The sequence below is a fragment of the Electrophorus electricus genome, chromosome 16 (genome assembly GCF_013358815.1).
Source record: "Electrophorus electricus isolate fEleEle1 chromosome 16, fEleEle1.pri, whole genome shotgun sequence".
NCBI classification, from domain to species: Eukaryota; Metazoa; Chordata; class Actinopteri; order Gymnotiformes; family Gymnotidae; genus Electrophorus; species Electrophorus electricus.
Genome location: NC_049550.1, coordinates 16,257,267 through 16,280,540, shown reverse-complemented (window position 1 = coordinate 16,280,540; position 23,274 = coordinate 16,257,267). Strand labels below are relative to the sequence as shown.

The window sequence follows — 23,274 nt, the reverse complement described above, 5'->3', positions numbered from 1 at the left end:
ATCAAAGATGCGAAATATTTGAAGTGGGGTAATGTTCCTGGTCAAAGTCCCATTGTGAGAAATTGCATAGATCTGTATGTGCCTGCTTGTAGTGAGGAAGTGAGGACACTTGTGTTTGTGATGAGAGCAGGTCTGAGGAGGCAGAACTGCAAGTGTTGTTTTAGGCCAAAATGGGTTCAGAACTAAAGCAGCACCACTGTATTTAAAATGTCACAGCACTGTTGCATCACTCCACCGACCTTATCACAGGTGCATTTATTTCTGCCTGACAAATTAACCAAAGGTAATAAATGTGCCTGTGCTCATATTAGTAATGAAATTATTGAAAGGTAGCATTAGGCAGCACAGGGTGAAGCACTAAGTGTACAACAACATAAATGGACAATCTCCTCAATGACCTGCATTTAAGAAGAGTGATTGATATCCAGAAGACGAACACCACATGTTCACATGTTATTTGGAAGTGGTAAATATCAGCCTACATCAAAAGAACACAGCCTTTCAGTCCAGTTTGTGTTTGGATTGTCTATTATGAATGCTTTGCGTCACTGTGATGACCACAAGCATGTTATCAGCAGTATTGTGAGCATGTCCATGTTACCATTGAAGCCCAACAGTGCATGCACTTCCTGTGATGGTCCTGACACTGATACCTAAAGTAGATACAGTAGTTAACAAAAATGCTCTCTGCTCAAAAAGGCAACATGGCTAACTGTTAAAACTACATCTTACTCAATCAGTAACACTGCCAAGCAATCACAAGTAAATAAACTCCATAACTGCAGTAGTCAGTCAGATATGAAGTGATGTAATGGAGCTGTCAAATCCAAACCCTGTCCTACTCTAAAGTTTATTGTTTTCAAGATTTTGTGATGGGCCAGGCAAAGTCAGATGCTCGCGGATATGAAACAGGAGCTTTATTGGAGTTCAACACAGTGGTAGCGGAACAAACCGGGGTTGAAACCAAAAGGACAAAATAGGTGTTAATCTGAATCATTGAGAAGAAACAGTCTGTGTCTCAACCAGAAAAGCAATCCAAAACCAGACAGAAAAATCCAAAAAAGGGCAGGCAAAAATCAGAAACACAAAATCAAGGACAGTACACTCAGATAATACTAGAAACAATCCTTCTCAATGTATGGGAGCTCTAAACAGGCTTATATACACACTCCTGAGTAAACACAGGTGAATTCAATATTCTGGTGATGATGATCTGATGGCACATCCATGGTTGGATGAGTTGCTGGCCAGGTGACAAACAGCCTGCTGGGTAATGTAGTGTACTAGGGGATCAAGCGAAATGACAGATTTCCTCCCCAAATATCAACAGCACAACATACTTTGTTTTTTTATTGTCATATTCTGTGGACTACTGAGTTATAAAAGTTTATATGAAAATTAAACTGCTATGCTATACAGCAGATGACTATGATAGATGTGTCAATCCTATAGCAGTCAAAGCAGTCTAAAGCATTTTGATTGGACGGCCAGGATGCAATCTTTTGAAAAACAACAAAGATTCCTAGTGCGGCCCCTGATTTAAAAAAGCCTTAATGTAAAACAAGACCAGCCTATCAGGCAATATGTGCACATGTCAGTGTCACTGTTGGGCGGAGAGGACTCTGTCCTACAGGTCTTGCAGTTGGTTCTAGACTAAATTATGTGTTTCTGCTGAGGACTCACAGGTTGTGGTTGTGGTTTTGAATGGTCACTTTGTTTATCTGCATATGTTCTCCAATCACACCACAGGATAATTAATAATTAATAATTAATAGTTAAGTGAACAGTCTTCAAACGCCCACTGAAGACCCATCTATTTGTGGAATATTTAAATGACCACTGACTAACTGAAACTCTAGTACTTATTGTAGGGTATTGTTTATTACACTGATTGTTGTCTGAGATAGAGCTTATAGGTGTTTTGCACTTCTAGGCATCAGCATTGATTCCGGTATATAAACAGCAATCTAGTTCAATGGTAGTTTGGACTCTAACCTACTGTACTGGCTAGGATGCATTCTATGAGTAAATGACAAAGCACTTTTGTAGTCACTCTGGATAAGAGCTTCTTCTAAATACTGTAAATGTAAATGTAAATGTAGCCATGTGGCTACAGTTTGGGGAAGGTCCCTTCCTGTTCCAGCAAGTCCATGTCACTGTATACATAAAGACATGGTCTGAGGAGTTTGGTGTATATAAAAAATGTATTTTTCTATAAGAAAAATCCATATGTGATTTTATATTTTATATATTCTAAATATTTTATATTTTATACATTGCTTTTTGTATTAAAATCCACACATGATTTTAGGATAGGATATACAACAAGCTCATATAGGAGTGATAGTCAGGTATTAGCATGCTTTTGTCTGTTTTGACAGTGTAAATAAGGATCAGCGATATGGCAGATTTGTTGTGGTAAAAGAGCTCTACTTCCATCTAGAGGATACTCAGAGTAAAGTCATTAGCACAAATGTTAAAGATCTAAAAAATGAAAAAAACAAAACAAAACAAAACAAAAAACAAAAAAACAATGCAGAGTTGAAATAATTCATGAAATATACCTATTATGAAACATTGCTCTTCGCTACAATAATTTTATCAACATATTATTTACCTAAAATGAAATTTAAAATGTATACTGTCTACCTGCTTACTTTGTGAGGTATAACAATGATATATAGAACAAGCGCACAGACACAAAAGTGGTGAACAAATTATCCACATTACCCCAATAGATAGATAGAGTACAACCAGTTACAGATAGGTTGCACCCTGCTGCACAAGAACAGGGTTTTAATTTTCAGAACATTTCCACTAGATGGCACGATTGCCTTTGTTTAGCGCATGTGGACATTAACAGCGTAAGCCCCCCTTAACATTTTACTGTTTATATTATTTAAGGTAAACATTTGGTGTCAACCAACATCATTTTACATAACATTGACTGGTACATACATTATGTGTAAGTTTGTCTATAAATGTACTTTAAACATAATGTGTATGTTTGTCTTTATATGTACTTTACACATTATGTGTAATGTTAACATGACATTGTTGACCTGTTGACCTGTTCAGCTGCATATAATAAATAATAAGTCAGAGTAAAGACAAAGTGCACATAATGTGTAAAGTACATATAATATTTAGACAAATGTACACATTATGGGTAAAGTACAAATAATATATAGACAAGCAGGTGAACAGTGGTGAGTTGTTAAATGTAGGTAACTTCTCAAACTTGTATCTAAAAGACCCACTTTCATTAGACTATGTTGGTGTGATGCAGATAATAGATACGGTTAGTCTCTGTGCTCAGAATTTTTTGATTTTACACTGAATCTTAATGGTTACATTTGAGACTGAAATTCTGATAGACAGACTCTGATTGTTTTTTTTGTTGTTGTTGAAAAGCAGAAATTGTTAGGATGTTAACATAATCTTCATTTATCTGAAAGGGGTGAAAACAAGTAACATTTAAAAGTAGATATTAATCTACATATTGAAATAGATATTTGCCCAATGAATGACTGGAGCCAATCATATGATCATATTTTGTACTCACCTCTCTAGACTGTGTTACTGTCTCTGGTTCTGCAGGGAGAAAATGAGGACAACAGAGAAAAAGTAGAGGTGTAGTAATGCTGAGTGAGTATTAACACACTGAGTATTAACACACTGAGGATTAACATGCTGAGTATTAACACACTGAGGATTAACACACTGAGGATTAACACACTGAGGATTAACACTACTGAGTATTAACACACTGAGTATTAACACACTGAGGATTAATAGTCTTTTCCAGTGTTTTCCAGTCTTCTCTGATGATTAACACACTGAGTAGTATTACCGAGTATGCACCGAGTATCAGTGCACTGAGTATTAATATAGCCTTCCCCACTAGTATTGGTCTAGAGGTGTTTTTGTTGGAGTGTTTTTGGCTCTGAACTCTGACTCCAGTGGAATATGCAGTTCATTGAGTATTCACATAAAGGCCCATGCATTGATGGACCTTCTGCACTTCAAATCTACTAATGGTTTTATCTTAAAATCCACTGTGTGGCAGTAAAACTGAATCCCACTGCACCAGTGGTGTAACTCACCACATGTTTGCATTACATGTGCACTAGTGTTTGTAGTTCAGCATATGTTTGCAATTTGAAGTGTATTTTACCTTTTCTCTTTATTTTGCAGTAAATTGCTGTAATCACACCAGCTATAACCAACACTAGACTGACAGCAATAGAGGAATACATGGCCAGACCAGGAAATGCTGTACAAAGAAATGTGTACACACACACACACACACACACACAGAGAGAGAGAAAGAGAGAGTTGTAAAACCATGTGATGAAGCCTAATAATATTGGTGTAAGAGAGTGGTGTGTGAAGGGACAGAGGGGTCTCACCTGGTGGAGAGTCTCTGTGTTCAGGTTGGATTGAAGGAGCAGGTGATGGGGAGTGGTGAGCTGACCACGTGGATAACTGCACTAATGGAGTTACTGGGTACACACCTGAGGTAATAAATTGCACTTGTTTCATAAACAATTCATTATCAACAACTAGCCAAGCTCTATGTGGTCGATGTGAACTGCTCTGACACCCATAGCTCCTTTTCATCTGAGCATGCTCACTGCACTCTTCATGTAATTAGCAAAATAAGAAACACTCTGTATATCATTACATCATGCTGACTGCACCAAGATCAGCTGTGTCAGTTACACTGTACTGAAGATAAAGAAATTTATGAGACCTGTAATGACCTGTAATGTTTGTGGATTTTGATCTCATGGAAAAGCCCAGAATACGTGTTTGTGGTTTCATGTGCCATTTACACATTTCCTAATATTGTTTTTTCAGTTCTCAATTAATTTTTCATAAAGTCATGAGACTTGTTCAAGTTGCTACGACAACTAAGTGCTAGTTGGTCTCTGTGGTTTTAACTGTTCTCTCTAAAACTGAACCTGGTCACTTCTATGTGGCAGTTTTAGTGCAGGTTTAGTTTAGAATCTTTAAGTATTATTATTATTACCATATCAAATATTATACCATATCAAATATTAATATTATCGCTAAATTGGAAAGGTGGGGGCTTGTCTTCATTAACTGTATTAGCTGGAGGGAGGAGAAGTTGGACTCCAACTTTAACAAACAGTATTCAGAGAAATGTGCCTCAGCAACAATACGCTCAGTGTTTTCTTTGGGTGAGCTAATAAAACAGTTCAGGTGCTGAAAACCATATAATTGATACCATACCCTGTGGAGCAAACATGATACCGAAAGCAAGACTCTGCTCACCAGTTACTCTCAGGTAGATCTGTCTGATATAAATGTTATATCCCTGTTCAGATTTCCAGTCTGATTCAACTCCACACCAGTACTGTCCAGAGTCTTGACCTGTTACATGTCTGATGGTCACTGTCAAGATGTGCTTTGTTCCATCATCATATAGAGACATGTGTCCCTCACGTATCCATCTTCCACTCTCTTTAACTGATGTTTTATAAGTACAAACAGCAGTGCCCACTGTCTTGCATAGAAACTTAGGATCCCTCCTGTGGGATTCTGGGTAATTGCAGCTAATGTTCACAGTTCCTCCTATATAGTCAGTCTCATTGATGGACTTTCCATAGTAACGATCTGTAAATTGAACAAAATACGGTGTACATATTTTCATTAATAAGCAGTGGTAAATGAAATTTACATTATCAGATTCAAGTTTATATGTTCCACAAAGTTCCACGTTTCATTTTGAAAATTTAAAATTATGTCTTTTTTTTTTTTTTTACATTCATCTTCACTCCATTGTAGGTGTGCAGTTGATCAGATATAGTAACAAGACACTGGTATGTTTCCAGTATCCTTTACCCTCAGCTCTCTGATAAACACACTAAAGAGTCGTGCACTTGTCATGAATTGAGAATCTGTCCTTATGAGTCCAGTAACAGTTTGGGTTTGTTGTTATTTGATCTAAACGCTACTGATCCTTTCTAATCTTACAGAAATAATTTGTTTGGTATACTGTTCACCCTCATATCTGCACTTGATAGTGACTCCTCCGCCTGCATATGCAGTCATTTCCTTAGAAGGTTAAATGTATGAAAAATCACAGTACTAAACTGTGTTCCTAATAGGGGTCTACAGATAATTACTTTGACTACACACCTGATGTGGTTTGTCCCTAATGAAAACACGTCCATGCAAGTTTGAACAATAAACTGGTGTGAGATACTTACCCTCCTTTACATTCAGTCTCACTGGTTTGTACTTGTCTATCTTTACTTTTATATCCACTCCACACTGGTAGGTTCCAGAATCCTCCACAGTGAGGTTTCTCATGACCACCCAGAAGACTTTAGCACTATTATTATCATACAGAGAGAATCTGCCTTCATGCACCCATGTGTGTTTGGCTCCTGTTTTAATTTGGTCAGCACATGGTGTACTTTCACCCTTGCAGAAATATTTCTTGTTTGTTTCATATCCTTCCTCATATTTGCATTTGATCCTGACTCCTCCTCCTGAATATGCTGTCACTTCATTGGTGGACTCTCCTGTCACTGCAATACATGCCATACATTCATGTAAGCAGACTCCTCCGTTGTTTCTAAAATCTCTACAAAGACTTAATCATCATCCAGATTACTACACAATTGATGTCATGAAACTGGGAGATTCTGCCTGTCTAAATGTATACCCCAGCCAACCCTTCATTTGATACTGCTGGGATTTAGCAGTGTCTGTTCTTACCTGAGATCAGGTAGAGTATGAAGAGGAGGAGGATCTTCATTGTGAGTTCAGGATCACAGATGTCCAGACCAACTCCACTCCACTCCAGACAGATATCAGAGGTTGTGTAGCTCAGTGCTTGGTCTCTCTATCTGCACTGTTTCACCCACTTATTAACTAGTTCATGATAGAATGTTCAGTTCCTTTTTTGACCCAGTAAGAAAGAGAGAGAGAGAGAGATCTGGAGATCACTTCCTTTGCAACTCAGCTCAGATACAATTACCTCATCCAACTTGGCAGTTTATGGCATTTTAGCTGACACTTTTATCTAAAGCAACTTACAATTATAACTGAATACAACTTGAGCAATTGGGACCCAACAGTAGCAACTTCGTAGCAGTGGGGCTTGCACCAGCAACCTTATGATTACACATCAAGTACCTTAACCATTGAGCTACCCACTGCCCTTCATACAATGTATGTTTATAACATTCATAACACTGCCCTTCATAACATTTAAGCTCATAACATTTAAGTGAACAAACAGATGTTTTAGCTTCATGGGCTAAAGATGTGTCATGACTTATTTTACTGCATTCTCCAAGTCTCTCTTACTTTAAAAGGTTAACCAGCATTTATTCTTACACTTGTGTATGTTTCCTTCTCTGTTTCAGTTTTTTTTTTTTTTCCAATTCATTCACTGTTACATGTTCATATTTAACCTCACACTTTCATAAATTAACTTATGTACAGCTCCAACTACAGGCAGATCCAGCTGTTGCCTCACAGTATATTTTTTATTAGTTGCAATAGTTTGAATAGCTTGTGTTGCATTTTTATATAAAAAGGAAAAGTTATTTTAAAAATCCAGTCAAGTTTTTCAGTACCCATTCATTTATTGTAGCACTAAATAACATAAATGACTATCATTTGATCTTTTATGTTGATCTATTATGAAGAATGAAATCAATGCAGTGTTGTGTAGTCTGGCTGTGCAGTTTTGAATCCAAGATTGCTATAATTTCTGCAAACCAACAGGTGTCACTGCTTTGGTGTTTGCATTAAATGCACAACTGCTTTGACTCTTTTACCTGCCCAATCATGTGGAAGTCCCTCTAAGCCTCACAAAGCCTCATCTGACAGTCCCTACTGGTCATGTCTGTCAGCAGTGTCCTTAGGAAGACACACACAAGAAAAAGAAAATGTGTCCAGGACTGGAACTCCTGTACTGGAGTGACATCACAGGATTGGACTGGGACCTAGAACAGACCCAGACAAACAGAACACAGACAGAGTTATTCCCCTGGCTTCAGAGGACAGTAGAGTTGCCTGCAGTGTTTGATTACAATTGATACTTGACTATAAAATGTTTGGGAGTCTATTTATAATTGCTGTAGGATAAGTACATAATAAAGAGATGACAGTGTACATTTGTGTCACTGAGTCTGTACTGCCACATAGAGGATAAAGCAAGATACACCCCTGTTTAAATTTAATTTTGTAAACTTTTTTTGCATTAAACATGTTCATGCTGAATATCCCATCAGGCCCTACATTTTCATGTTAGTGCATCCCTATCATTATTCTTCTCATATCCATGCTGCTATATTATGAAAGGATCAGTGTCCTCTACTGTGCTGTAATTTTCAGGTTGGTTTTGTTCCTACTATTTGCATTCCATTGTTTTTCTGGTGATGTGTTAGACTGTATATATTAGATATTCATTCAAATTTCCTGATGATTTTTACACATTAAAATGAAGTGCACTGAAGCTTTGTTTTGGTTTTGGACCTTTTATTTTCAGATATCAGAAAGCAAAAAATTACAGTCTAAGTAAGAAACTTAAAAACAAAACAAAACAAAACAAAAAACTGGAAAACCTCATAATAACAAATAGGTTGTTCCAACCTAGAATACAAGACATATTCAAATGAACCCTTATATAATGCTACTAATCATGAAAAAAAAATAAAATAAATAAACATTAAGCTCTATAAAAACACTTAAAATAAACATGCATCTCTCACCTAACCATTTACATAAAGTAGTTTATCCCTCCCATCACTTGAGCAATTCATGTATGTACCCAATCATCAGTGATCATACCATACAGAACAGAGGGTTGCTAGCTCAACATTGCACAAATCTAGATTAAAAAAATCCTTTTGGTGAAAACATTGTGATTTCTTTCTTGAAGGTCTCCTTGGTAAGAGCATCATTAGATCTATCTGCATTCTTATAGAACTTCACTGTAGCATAAGCTGCAGCTTCAGCAGACGTCCCTGCTGACTGCTGAACAATCAAGACAGAAATGTGGGTAACCGAGCAATGCAGTAAATGTCCTGAGAGTGATGGTTGTAGAGCAGTAGCATAAACAGCATGTGAGAAATCATAGAGGGTTGTGGGTAACTACTGTAGTCCTCAAATAGGCTGCAATCCATATGGAATGTATTGTATGTACCTAGTTAATAAAGGACTGAATTTAAATCACATCAGTAAATGTTGAATGTTGAACTGTTGACTGTTGAGCATCTGGTAGCTCACTTTGGATAAAAGTGTCAGCTAAATGCCATAAATGTAAAACCATTCACCCTCCAGCTTAATTTAGATAACGCAAGATAGATAGATAGATGAGTGAGATAGTAAGGGAAAGTTATACACTTCCTATTAGTAGACAAATTTACAATAAAAACATGCAGCTCTAACTGAACCACTTCCTGAGTCATGATTGACAGTAGCATAGTCGCATGAGTCGTCCTCCTTCTTACAGGTCTCTGTGGTAATGAAATGTTTAAAACTATCAGGTTTTCTTATGGAACATCACTGCTGTATAAGTGGGTCCTTCAGCAGATGTTTTCGCCAATTGTGCCTCTTACTGAGTAATCAGATGGAGTTGTGGGTAATTGAGCTGTGGAGTAAATGTCCATATCATGGGAGCATGATGCTGGTTGAACTAAAGCTTAAACAGTTTGTGAGGGATAAGAGGGCTTGGTGGGTAGACCAACAGTAGAGTAGACTGTAGAAGCTCCAGTGTCAGAATGGCTTCTGGTGTCTTTAGTCTCCTCATAGTCACAGACAGAAAGTGGAACCTGAGAGCATAAACAATACATCAATAATTATAACAATAAAAGCTATGGTCTGCCGGTTGTGTTAAAAGATAGTTCAAGTTCAAGTTTGGTATATTTGTCACATACATAGTCATACACAGTATAACTCGCAGTGAAATGGTTGACGTCCCTGCTTAGTTAGTAAAAGTACTAAAATTTTGTTCATTATATGTGTTTCAGGAGTGTCTGCATGTGTATTTTGTGCATCTGTGAACGTGCAAAAAGCTAGAAGGTAGTTTTTCACCATTAAAAATCATGTCATGTTACCAAGTTAATAGGAAGGAAGCTTATTTTATCTTTTTTGTACATGTGAGGTAAGAAAAAAGTCCTCTGTAGAAATGGGTGAACATACATGTGTCATACAGTCATGACTCACTGCCTGGTTGTGTGAGGAGTCTTGAAGGGACTGCCGTTTGGATGATGCTGAGAAAGAATTTTGACATTGATGCAAACATTACAACAAAAATACCAAAGCCAGTTGTGAAGGTCAAAAACTTGATATTTTGACTCCATGGTCTTTGCTTCATTTGCTTTGTGCATGCATGCTCATTTTTAGTCAGCAGGGGGCAGCATCAGACTGCACTCTTACACCCTCTGGCATCAAATGAACCCTGTTCCTCTTTAATGAATGTGGTTAATCTACAACACAGATTATATGTAGTATTCATATCTGAGCATGGAGATCTGCACATGTGCTGTCCTTTACAAACCTGCTGTCCATGTGTAAAACCAATAACATAACTTTTAACACTGGAAATTGTTATGACCGTAACGTACAAACAGTTGAACATGTGGTAAATATTTTGGTGAATCTAATTTTCAGAATGAACATAAATATGCAAACATGTGCACAAGAGTGTGTGTGCATGTGTTACCTTGCTTCTTGCTTCTCTTTCTGATAGACCCAATGAGGTATGAAATTCCCTTCAGAACCAGCATGAGAAACACAGAAACAAGACTGATCATAGTGAAAGTTGAAATTCCTGTAGAGGAAGCAGAGTCATAATCACTGAGCCAGTCACACTGAACCTTTATCCTGGTCATACACATGGGATATGGTTGGTTTGGTGTCCTTTGGACTGATGCATGATAATGACTCTGGGGATGAGTCTGAAACTGGAACATCTGGATATACACAACCACAAGAGTGACAGATTAACTGAGTCCATGATGTGATTGGTATTGTGATTATGATTGTTGACAGTCACAAAAGGAACATTATTTAACACCTATTGTGTTTTTGTATCAGAGGAAGTCACTGTGGTTTCAGATGCTGTGTGTGCAGTTGCGCTTAAGGATGAGGATGATGAAGGTGCTGAAGGTGCTGGCACTTGTGGTTCTGTTAATTGAGATGAAGAGATTAGTGGTTAAACATTCAGTTGCAAAGGAAAAAAAAAAGTGTTATCCTCCCTCCTGTTCCATGTGCGCAGTGCAGTCCTCAAGGGCTGTGGTTTCTGGTTGAGAGTACACTGTGTGTCACTGGTTGTTGCTTCTCACCAGGGTATTGATTGGGTATAAAAAAAGAATGTTGATTGTAAATTGTCCTTGGGTCTGAGAAAGGCAAGTGTATGTGTAAATAATAATAATAATAATATAATAATAATAATAATAATAATAATAATTACTGTTGTCATCAGCAGTAGATGTCAGTCAAACATACTTCATGTATGTACATTAATTAGCTCATAGTCAACCATTTAATAAATTCCCACATTTTTTTGATATATACTGACTGCTTTTCTCTAAGAAAGTGAATTCTGCGGTGTAAACCATCATGCATACGGTGATAAAAATGCTAATACAGGCTTTTTTTCTGTTCCTCATTTAAAGCACTATTAATATGATATTCACTTTCCTATTTAAACACATTTTTTTAGCATGGATGTTGTGGGCAGAATATTTAGCCTTCTGAAAGAAAGTCTGCAATAAGATTAACTGAACATGTTATGTACTAACCAGTTACTCAGGAAGATCTGTGTGATATAGATCTTGTATCAAGTGATCGGATTCCCAGTCTGATTCAGCTCCACAGCAGTATGTACACCAGTATGTACCAGAAGCAGTCAGTTTTCAGATGATCACTGTGAATATTTGATTTGTTTAGTCATCATATAGGGATATATGTTCTTCATTTATCCATCATCCACTTTCTTTGTCAGAGTACGTGGAAGAGAGACAGAGTTGATTGCAGGAAACAGGCGTAGGTAATCCAGAGATGTAATCAGTAAGCAAGCAGAGGTCACAATCTAGTTAGTAGTAGTCAAATATACAAGAACCAATACAGGGACAGGTAAGAGGGCAAAAAGTGAGACAAAAGGCATGTATTGATAAACCAGAAGACCAGAATAATAAACAACAAATCTGCAAATTATGTCCCTCAGCACATCATTGATAAATGTCTGAAACACAGAAAGGGTGAGGCCATAAGGCATAACCTGGTACTCAGTGTCCAGAATTGGTAATGACAGCCATCTTCCATTCATCCCCCTTCCGGATTCTGACTGGGTTATATGCGCTCCTTAAATCCAGCATGTTTATTAAGTACCTGGCTCTCATTTGTTCCAGGGCTGAAGGCAGAAGTGGTAATGGATAGGGATACTTTATGTTGACATCATTGACCCCCTATGATCTATGCAAGTATGTAGACCTCCATCCTTGAAAATAAAAAAAAAATACAAACTCCTACAGCTGCTAGGGTTTTGGTAGGACGAATATATCCCTGTGCTAATGCTTCATGGATATAGTCCTCCATGGCTTTATTTTCTGCAGTAGATAGGATACGGATGTACTCGAGGGGGCACACCCCCTTCCACTAAACATATGGAGCAGTCATGCGGTGGAGTCAATCAATGCTTGAATTACAACACATCCCTTATGGATAACTTCTGTTTCTAATACAGATGGTCTAGGAACAAGATGGAAAGATGTGTTACTCACTGCCTTGGTGTGCAAGGATTCCTTGGCTTCTGTCCTGCATCTATTGGGACTAATATGGCAATCACATAAAACATGCCCTGACTCTCCATAAAACACATACATCCCAAGTATCTTCTCTCATAGGAGTTGAGATGGTTGTAATCTGTAATGAAGGCACACACACAAGGGAGAGGTTTTATTTCTTAGAGATTTTATTTTGGATACGGGGCAGGTAGAAATCATAGGGAGAGGTAGTAGGGCTTGGAGCTTTCCCAGACAGATAAGAGGAATTAGGCGGGTAATTGTGGTCAGGTCAGCCCAAGGTCAAAAACGCAAGGCAGAGTCTGGAAGGTGTCCAGGGGTCAGGCAGGAGATGAGGTCTGTAACACAGGCAGGATTTGAAAACCAGGAAGACCAACACTTACATGGAAGGCTCAGTATGCAAAATGAGAATGGCAATACTTCGCAAAGTGTGTGTGCTGGAGGGGAGCTTAAATAGGGAGGTAGTAATGGAGATAATTGTCATCAGGTGAGTAATTAGTACTTTGGTGAGCCAGATCAGAGATGTCGGTAGTAAGGTAGGTGTGGCAGTGATTGGATGAGCATGGTTCCTGGAGTTCATGAACCAACTTGCGTTTCTTCCATCTCAGCTGGTGGAGGTTAGCTCCTCAATCAACTTGGACTCATCTCGGCAGTCTTATTCCAACGTGTTCAGCATTAAATCCCTGCCAATGTGCAGTAGTCAGTGCTACCTCTTTGCACCCTCTACTCGCAGCCAGAGTTTCAGGGTATAATCTACAGCAGAACAGGAACTTTGCTTCAACCTTGAACCTTGCTTCAAATTAAACAGTATCTCTCCACTTGCTTTGCCTTCTTTAGGGTTATCAAAAACAGCATGAACTTAAATAGTGACGAGGTTACAATCTCTTGTTATTTCTCCACCTTTTGTCCATACTGCATTAGCCCACTCCAAAGCATTATAATCAAAGATATGCAGACAGTCTGTACAGGGAGGCTGTTGGGCAAAATATAAGAAGCCTTGCAGCAAAAAACTTTTACACCCTGCTGGGTTTCCATCATATTTATCCAGCAGATCCAGATAAAAGGGAGAGACATTAGAGGTCAGTGAAGGAGGTGTAACAACACTGGGAGTTCTCACCTTCCAGGAAGTTAAAGTTGCTAGATGATGTTTTAGCTCGTTTACGAAAGGAACTAAAGCTGTAATATGCTGTTTCTGCCAGGTGAGTTCCTCTACCCTGTTGCCCAGTGAATCCAGACGCTGGTGGAGCTGATTGAGCAACTGGCCTTGAGCGGCTAACGTCCAGTACCTGATGACTCCACATGTAGGCAAGGTCTTCTGTCTGAGTTGGTGCAACAGAGACGGAGTCGATTCCAGGAAAACAGGTGGATTTTAATTGTACAGGGGTAATCCAGAGACTTAGTCACAAAACAAGCAGAGGTCACAATCCAGGTAGCAGTAGACAAATATAGAAGAACCAATACAGAGGCAGGTAAGAGGTCAAAAACCAGGAGGACAACATAATATTAACAAAGACAACAACTCTCAAACAATATTTCACAATGACTGAATGAATAGGAACGTTTATATATGGAAAAAGAGAGACAAGTGACACTAATAATCAGGGGACTGGCAACACAGAAGAGGTTCATGGGTATTGTAGTCTGTGGTAGGTTGTGTCCTTGTAGAAGGTTTGACACTTTTAGAAGTACAAACAGCTGTCTACTCTTTTGCAGAGAAACTTGGGGTCACTCCTGTGGGATTCTGGGTATTTGCAACTGATGTTCCCAGTTACTCCTATTTAGCCAGTCTTATTGATTGCCAGATCCATACTATTATACTATTATTGTACTATTAAAGTCTATTATAAATATTCAGATCACAACATGTGCATTTATTAATACTCCTTTTGTTATTCTAGCATTTTCCATGCTAATAAATGTAATTATCTGACACGTTAACTCATCTAAGCTTAGTCTTATCCCATTTCATATGATCAAGACTTTTAGGATTTAGGATTGAGAGATCAGATCTGCTTCATACTTGCTTCCTTACTGCTACTGGTCAGCACTGCTGCCTCACTGCTCCAGTGTCCTGCGTTTAAATCATGGCCTGGCCACTGCCTGTGTGGAGTTTGACTATTCTAGCTGTGCCTGTGTGGGTTTCATGTGGGTACTTGTGATTCTTCTCCCATTAAAAAGATGTGTTAGATTGATTTATGTCTGTGGCCATGTGTGTGTGTGTGTGTGTGTGTGTGTGTGCGTGTGTCCTGTCCAGGGTTGGTTCCTGTCTTGTGTCCTATGCTGCTGGAATATGCTCTGACATGCTTTTTACCTTCTGTTATGTTCACCTTCACTCCAGTGTTGTAGGTGTGTAGTTTCAGTGTCATTTACACTCAGCTCTCTGATAAACACACTAAAGAATCCTGCACTTTTGTTATCTGGAACTGAGAATCTGTCCTTATGAGTCCAGTCACTGTTTGGGTTTGTTGTTATTTGATCTAAACACCACTGATCCTTTCCAGTCTTTCAGAATGATTTTGGTTTGGATTTGTATTCATCCTCAAATCTGCACTTGATGGTGACTCTTCCCCCTGCATATACAGTCACTACTTTAGAGGCCACACCCCCTGCTAAAGACACATTGACATCACACTGTTATAATGAGTCCTGTATGAGAGCTTGGAGCTTCACCCTCCCTGAAGTTGGTAATAAAACATGCTGGAAGAGGTAGTATGATGAAGAGGAGCAGTAATGAGGAACACTCACCTGCCTTTACCTTCAGTTTCACTGGTGTGTGCATGTCTTCCTTTGCCTTGTCTGTTATATCCACTCCACACTGGTAGGTTCCAGAATCCTTCACAGTGAGGTTTCTCATTACCACCCAGAAGACTTTAGCATTGGTATCATCATACAGAGAAAATCTGTCTTCATGCACCCATGTGTGTTTAGCTTCTGTTATTATTTGATAACTGCATGTTGTTTCTTCATCCTTGCAGAAATATTTCTTGTTTGTTTCATATCCTTCCTCATATTTGCATTTGATTCTGACTCCTCCTCCTGAATTTGCTGTTACTTGACTCGTGGACTCTTCTATCACTGAAATACATGTCAAACATGTAAGCAGAGTCTTCCTTTGTTTCTAAAATCTTTACATTGGCTTTATTAATTATCATCCAGATTACTATATAACTGCTGTCATGAAACTGCGAAAATCTTCCTCTAAATGAACATCCTACTCAGCCCTTCAATTGATACTGCTGGGATTTAGAAGTGTCTGTTCTTACCTGAGATCAGGTAGAGGATGAAGAGGAGGAGGATCTTCATTGTGAGTTCAGGATCACAGATGTCCAGACCAGCTCCGCTCCACTCCAGACAGATATCAGAGGTTGTGTAGCTCAGTGCTCGGTCTCTCTATCTGCACTGTTTCACCCACTTTTAACTAGTTGTGATAGGATGCCCATATCCTCTTTTGACCAAGAGAAACAGCGAGATATCTGCATGTCCAAGATAGGGACATAAACCCTAACCCTATGAGAGGCAAACATACTGACTACCAAGTCACTACATTGAACTTAAACTGTATCCAGCCTTAATTACTGCACTGCATATAAAAATAAAATAAGATTGTTTTTCTTTGATTTTAAGTAAGATAGTAATGTGTAAGATACTCACCTTCTTTTACCTTCAGTTCCACTGGGTTGTACTTGTCTATCTTTGCCTTTATATCCACTCCACACGGGTTCCAGGTGCCTACTCTACAGTGAGGTTTCTCATGACCACCCAGAAGACTTCAGCACTGGTAATATCATACAGAGAGAATATGCGCTTCATGCACCCATGTGTGTTTGGCTACTGGTTTAATTTGGTCAGCACATGGTGTACTTACACCCTTGCAGAAATATTTCTTGCTTGTTTCATATCCTTCCTCATATTTGCATTTGATCCTGACTCCTCCTCCTGAATATGCTGTCATTTTATTGGTTGACTCCTGTGACTGAAATAGATGCCAACTTTGTTTCTTAAATCTCTACATTGGCTTTATTAATTTACATTTACAACATTTAGCTGATGCTTTTGTTATCCAATGTGACTTATAATTATGACTGAGTACAACTTGAGAGGGTTAGGGGCCTTGTTCAGGGAACTGACAATGGCAACTTGGTGGGGCTTGAACCAGCAACCATCCAATTATAAGTAATAATGTAACATTAACATGTAACATGTAAGCAGAGTCTTCTGTTGTTTCTAAAATCTTTACATTGGCTTTATTCATTATCATCCAGATTACTACATAACTGCTGGCATGAAACTGGGAGAATCTTCCTCCCTAAATGAACATCCCAGCCAAACCTTCATTTGATACTGCTGGGATTTAGGAGTGTCTGTTCTTACCTGAGATGAGGTAGAGGATGAAGAGGAGAAGGATCTTCATTGTGAGTTCAGGATCACAGATGTCCAGACCAGCTCCACTCCACTCCAGACAGATATCAGAGGTTGTGTAGCTCAGTGCTTGGTCTCTCTATCTGCAGTGTTTCACCCACTTATTAACTAGTTTATGATAGGATGCCAATGTCCTCTTCTGACCCAGAGAGAGACAGCAAGAGATCTGCACGTCCAAGTTGCATGAAATAATTTTATCTGAGCCAAATTGCGAAGGAAGTGGTCTCCAATGAGTTCGAGTGCTGCAGGGCGCGGAGCAGGACGCACAGACTTCCTCGACGTTGAAACATTTATTAACATGAAACATATATGATACAGGTGGCACTCACACATAACACTTACAGTAAACATGACTATACATCTAACATTAAATAAGACGTATACACATTAACAGGAACTACACAAACCAACGTTACTGCTACAGAGCTAGGAGTTAACACACACGTAGTGACATTGACCAACAAAAGGGAGCACACACAGACAGGGGTTTGAATAGACACAGTAACACTTAACAATAAACTCTTGTTTGTGGCCACACCCCCGTGAGGGCACACATCTGTACAAGGTTAATCGTTAGTGCTTGTTAGTCTAATTAAACCCCCTGTCAGTGCATCCCCCTGTTGGTCATTGTTAGAGTCAGAGTATAATGTGAGTATCCATGGTTGTATAGCCTGTGTTAATGTTAAGTGTGTTCATGTTCACTGTTAATGTTATGTGTGAGTGCCACCATTGTCTTTTACATTTTGTGTCAGTAAACGTTTCACAAATTCGAATCCTGTTCCATGCCCTGTGGCACTCGGGCCATTACAATAACATAAATAAATAATTTTATATCATTAAAAAGAATTGTATCTTTTTAAAAATAATTTTATCTATAAGATCTATTATGAAATATGAAATTGATGCAGTGTTTTGTAGCTTGGCCGTGCAGTTTTGAATTCCTGATTTCTATAATTTCTGCAAACAACCATGAGTCACTGTTTTGGTGTCCCACCATCTTCATTTATAAAAAAACAAAACACCTGCCTAGATGGATATAAAGTTAGTGAAAGGGAAAGATATGCACTTCCTATCAGTAATCAAATAAAAATGAATGTTCAGTAAAAACATAAACCTTTAACGGAACCACTTCCTGGGACATGATGGACATTACCATATTCACGTGAGTTTTCCTCCTCTTAAAAGGTCTCTTTGGTAATGACATGGAACATTACTGCTACATATGAGGGTCCAGCACAGCAGGTGTGCTGGTTAATTGTGCCACGTCCTATGGTCATGACCTACAGTATAACTCACTCCTTGGTTGTGTGATACAGTCATGACTCACTCCTTGGTTGTGTGATACAGTCATGACTCACTCCTTGGTTGTGTGATACAGTCATGACTCACCGCAAGGTTGTGTGAGTAATCTTTGTGGGACTGGACTTTTGATGATGCAGAGAAAGAATTTTGACATTAACATGCGAAGATGAAAAACTGCAGGGGGCATCAGATTCCACTCTTACACCCTGTTCCTATTTAATGGCACTAACATTTGAACATTCAGATCTATAAATATGTTGTCCTTTTCAAACATGCATAAATGTCTGTGTGTAAAACCAAGTGTGTGCACACGAATGTTTGTGTGTGTATTACCTTGCATCTTGCTTATCTTTGTCACAATGAGGAATGAGGTTCCCATCAGAGACACAACACTGATAACAGTGGAAGCTGGAAATTCTATAGGGGAAACAGCATCATAATCAGTGAACCAATCACATTTAACTTTTTTCCTGACCATACAGAAGTGTCTGATGAAGCTGACAGTATGTGGGTAGTTTCACTCCATGCTGTACAGTCCACTGTGCACCTGTATCAGGAGAGTTTGGATCCTGAGGATGTGGTTGGTTTGGTGTCCTTTGGACTGATTCATGATGATGAATGTGGTGAGGCTGAAATTTGAATATCTGGATATACAAACACAAGAGTAACAGATTATCTATCAAGTCTATCAAGTTCATAAAATGTTTTGGGTTAAAGGCTTTTTTAGCTCTCTGGGTGCAGAGCAGAGGCTTTGATGAATGTGGTTTCAAGGCCTCCGTGGAAGTCTAAGGCAGATTACTCTGCACTATTCTTGTGATAAATATCTTCATTAGTATTGGAAAAGATTATTGTTTTTAAAAGACTTGAAAGCCTCTTTGAGAGTTCAGTGGCTAAACAATGTTAATGATGATGCAGACCTGGAAACCTTATCTTGCAGGTGTTTGGTGGTGTTAGTTGAGATCATTTTTGTTTAGGAAAAGGAACATCTTCCAATGGGATATAATGCTGTCAAGCTTCAATTTCCATAATGCTAGGTAACATGCCCATCATTGGATCTCAATTTGCATATGCCAAATAATGCATGGTTTGGATATAATGGTGGAGATTTCAAATACTAGTATGTAAAGAAGGTGGGTCAATTTTAAAATCACAACTGATACTATAAAAATGTGGGTTCTTTATGTGATTATCAGACATTCTCTAGAGGATGCCTCAATAATGCCGGTTAATGTTGACCTGCAGTAAAGAACGGGACCTGCTATTTTCTTGATTCTTGAGTTTGCATCTTTACTTTATATTTGAAATAAATATTTGAAATAACTTTGAATTCAACTAATTGGGGGTTTAGGCATGGCACCAAGATATGATTGGTATAGACTGTTGACAGTCACAAAAGAAACATTATTTGACACCTATAATTGTGTTTTTTTGTATCAGAGGAACTGTGGTTCCAGATGTGTGTGCAGTTTTGCTTGATGGTGAGGATGATGAAGATGCTGAAGGTGCTGGTACTTGTGGTTCTGTTAATTGAGATGAAGAGATTAATGGTTAAACATTCAGTTGCAAAGGAAAAAAAAAAGTGTTATCCTCCTGTTCCCTGTGCCCAAAGCAGTCCCCAAGGGGGCATTGGTTTCTGGTTGAGAGTACACTGTGTGTGATTGGATGCTGCTTCTCACCAGGGTGTTGATTGGATATAAAAGAAGAATGTTGATTGTAGTGTCCTTGGGTATGAGAAATGCAAGTTTATGTGTAAATAATAATAATAATAATAATAATAATAATAATAATACATGTCATCCAGTTGGTCAGCCAGTTAGCAGGGGAGACACACCCACCCCTGCTAAAGACTACACATCGCACCTGTCCCGTTCACAATCCCCTGATTACTAATTACTTTTACCTATTCTACATTCACTCCCTGCTCTATTTTAACCCCCAGATCCGAGGAGATGGAGCTGCACATTAGCGGTCCTACTACGTCAAGCCGAACCACACATGATCTATTGCCTAGAAGAAGACTAACTCCTCTGTATTTTGTATTTGAGGTCCCGTGCTTCCATCGCGGACAACCGATGGAGAATAAAGATTACCTCTTTGCTGACCTGACTCTTGATTCCATTCACCTGCTGCCATCACAATAAAATAACAACAATAATAATAATAACAACAATAACAACTGCTGTCATCAGCAGTACATGTGGGATCTGTCTCATACTCAAACATACTTCATGTGGGTGCATTAAATAGCTCATAGTCAGCCATTTAACAAATTCCCACATTTTCTTATATATACTGACTGCTGTTCTCTAAGAAAGTGAATTCTGCAGAGTAACCCATCATGTTATGTACTGACTAGTCACTCCAGAAGATCTGTGTGATATAGACCTTGTATCAGTGATCAGTCTGACACAGCTCCACAGCAGTATGTACTAAAACCAGTCAGTTTTCAGATGTTCATTGTGAATACTTGCTTTGTTCTCTCATCATACCAGGATATGTGCCCCTTATTTATCCATCTTTTACTCTTACTGATATTTTATAAGTACAAACAGCTGTATCCTCTCTTGCAGAGAAACCTGGGCTCACTCCTATGGGATTCTGTGTATTTGCAACTGATGATCACAGTTCCTCCTCCAGCTTAGCCAGTCTACAGATCTGTACTATGGGAAGTCTATCATGCTAATAAATGCTAATAAATGTATATATCTGACACATTTAGCTCTACTGTTTCACATGACCAAGATTTAGGATTTAGGATTGAAAGATCAGATCTGCTTCAGACTTGCTTCCCTTACTGCTACTGGTTAGCACTGCTCCCGGGGTTTAAGTCCTGTTTGGATTTGATCATGCTAGATGTGCCTGTGTGGGATTCCTATGGGTACTCAGGTTTCTTCTCCCATTCCAAAGATCTGTTAGATTGATTTGTGTCTCTGACCTGGGGTGTGGGTGTGTGGGTGTGTGGGTGTGGGTGTTTGTGTGTGTGTGTGGGTGTGTGTGTGTTTCCTGTGCAGGGTTGGTTCCTGTCCTGTGTCTTGTGCTGCTGGAATAGGCTCTGGCCCGAATGATTCAGAATTTGAAAGTGATTTAGAAGATGAATGTGTATTACATGCTTTTTACCGTCTATTACATTCACCTTCACTCCAGTGTAGGTGTGTAGTTGATCAGATATAGTAACAGCACACTGGTATGTTGCAGTGTCATTTGCACTCAGCTTTGATAAATACACTGAAGAGTCCCACACTTGTGTTATCATGAATTGAGAATCTGTCAATTCATGTTTAATGTTTTGGATTGTAGATAATAAATAATTTAATAAGGTAATAAATAATGTTGGAAGAGGTAGTATGATGAAGAAGAGAAGTAATGAAGAAAACTCACCTGCCTTTACCTTCATTTCCACTGTAGGTATGTACACGTCTATCCATCTCTCTATATCCACTCCACACTGGTAGGTTCCAGAATCCTCCACAGTGAGGCTTCTCATTACCACCCAGAAGACTTTAGCACTGGTATTATCATACAGAGAGAATCTGCCTTCATGCACCCATGTGTGTTTGGCTCCTGTTTTAATTTGGTTAGCACATGCTGTACTTTCTCCCTTGCAGAAATATTTCTTCTTTGTTCATATCCTTCATCATATTTGCATTTGATCCTGACTCCTCCTCCTGAATATGCTGTCATGTCATTGGTGCACTCTCCTGTCACTGAGAAATATGACAAACATCTATGTAAGCAAAGCCTTATTTTGTTACTGCTAATACTGTTGATTGTTTTGATGTATATTTCCAAATGTTTATTGATATTTTTATTGCGTTTTGCATCTGCTGTCTCTTTTCACTTCCCCAGACTGTGTAGGTATGGTTCAGTCCTAACCCGAAAGACTGAGTGAGACACCTGCTTCTCTCTTTAACTCTAAAATGATTTGCATGGTTATCAGTTTGTTTTGCTCTGCATTTTTTCAGATTACATGTTGTGTTCACATATGCTAAAATAGCACAGAGACAGGATAGTGGATCACAAAGTGATGGAGTGAGTTTGGGAACCTTGTTAATGGCAAAGGACCTCTTTAAATAAATGGCAACCTACTTGTATGCGGATTGCACAGACACAAAAGTGCTACCAATCTGCTCACCTGTATACATCTGCTAGTTAAACAATCAGATGAAACTGTTTAATCCCATTTATTTATGTATATTCCATCAGCATTTCTGCACTTGGTGACTCCACTGTCACTAACACTACTGCTAATGATGATGTCTTTGAAGTGCATGTTCTTACTTGAGATCAGGTAGAGGGTGAAGATGAAAAGGATCTTCCATTCTGAGTTCAGGATCTCAGATATCCGGACTATCTCCACTCCGCTTCTAATAGATATCAGATGTTCTCTGATATCAGAAAGAGAGAGTTGTCACGCTGTGAGAGAGATGTCACGCTGTGAGATAATTATGTGAAATGTGTGTAATATTTAATTATTCTCAGGTTTGCCCTCATAACAGACCACCATTCACCAACAAGCCTTTATAACTCCATTTATTGAATAATATATTAAGATTAATTCACCTTATTGGGCAGATACAACTGGGTCAGTAAGGTTCCCATCAGACGCTGCACCAGTTTCACACACACAACACTGATCACAGTGGAAGATGAAAATCCAGAGTCATAATCAGTGAATCAATCACATTTACCCTTTATCCTGATCATACAGAAGTGTCTGATGAAGCTGACAGTATGTGAGTAGTTTTACTCCATGTTG

General features: G+C 38.7%; 2 protein-coding genes across 6 annotated transcripts; both read right to left on the bottom strand.

The window, feature by feature from the left end:
* Nucleotides 1-2,317: 2,317 nt before the first annotated feature.
* On the bottom strand, nucleotides 2,318-6,449 carry LOC113568210 (polymeric immunoglobulin receptor-like). Its single transcript, XM_026996398.2, has 6 exons — nucleotides 6,240-6,449; nucleotides 5,302-5,643; nucleotides 4,413-4,517; nucleotides 4,178-4,276; nucleotides 3,566-3,594; nucleotides 2,318-3,451 (listed from the first exon to the last, which is right to left on the bottom strand). Exons 1-6 carry the CDS (start codon nucleotides 6,340-6,342, stop codon nucleotides 3,344-3,346), a joined length of 786 nt encoding a protein of 261 aa, XP_026852199.2. The 5' UTR covers nucleotides 6,343-6,449; the 3' UTR covers nucleotides 2,318-3,343.
* Nucleotides 6,450-8,733: 2,284 nt separating this feature from the next.
* Nucleotides 8,734-16,586, bottom strand: LOC113568211 (CMRF35-like molecule 8). Of its 5 annotated transcripts, none has more exons than XM_035534574.1 (6): nucleotides 16,449-16,586; nucleotides 16,061-16,270; nucleotides 15,543-15,872; nucleotides 10,715-10,822; nucleotides 10,192-10,262; nucleotides 8,734-9,821 (listed from the first exon to the last, which is right to left on the bottom strand). In XM_035534574.1, the coding sequence occupies exons 2-6, from the start codon at nucleotides 16,098-16,100 to the stop codon at nucleotides 9,693-9,695; spliced, it is 678 nt and encodes a 225-aa protein (XP_035390467.1). In that variant the 5' UTR covers nucleotides 16,101-16,270; nucleotides 16,449-16,586; the 3' UTR covers nucleotides 8,734-9,692. The 5 variants fall into 5 exon arrangements, with proteins under 5 accessions (XP_035390467.1, XP_035390468.1, XP_035390469.1 ...); XM_035534575.1 differs by having other exon boundaries at nucleotides 16,061-16,142; XM_035534576.1 differs by having other exon boundaries at nucleotides 10,216-10,262; nucleotides 16,449-16,585.
* Between the last annotated feature and the right edge of the window lie 6,688 nt (nucleotides 16,587-23,274).

Coding starts and splice junctions, on each gene's coding strand:
- LOC113568210 (XM_026996398.2), bottom strand. CDS start 6,342: ATGAGAAACCTCACTGTGGAGGATTCTGGAACCTACCAGTGTGGAGTG. Junction 5,644..6,239: donor GAGACTGAATGTAAAGGAGG/GTAAGTATCTCA, acceptor TTCAATTTACAG/ATCGTTACTATGGAAAGTCC. Junction 3,595..4,177: donor CTGCAAAATAAAGAGAAAAG/GTAAAATACACT, acceptor TTCTCCCTGCAG/AACCAGAGACAGTAACACAG.
- LOC113568211 (XM_035534574.1), bottom strand. CDS start 16,100: ATGAAGATCCTCCTCCTCTTCATCCTCTACCTGATCTCAG. Junction 10,823..15,542: donor GAAACTGAAGGTAAAGGCAG/GTGAGTGTTCCT, acceptor CTTCCTCTACAG/GAATTTCAACTTTCACTATG. Junction 9,822..10,191: donor GTCATGACTGTATGACACAT/GTATGTTCACCC, acceptor TTATGCTCTCAG/GTTCCACTTTCTGTCTGTGA.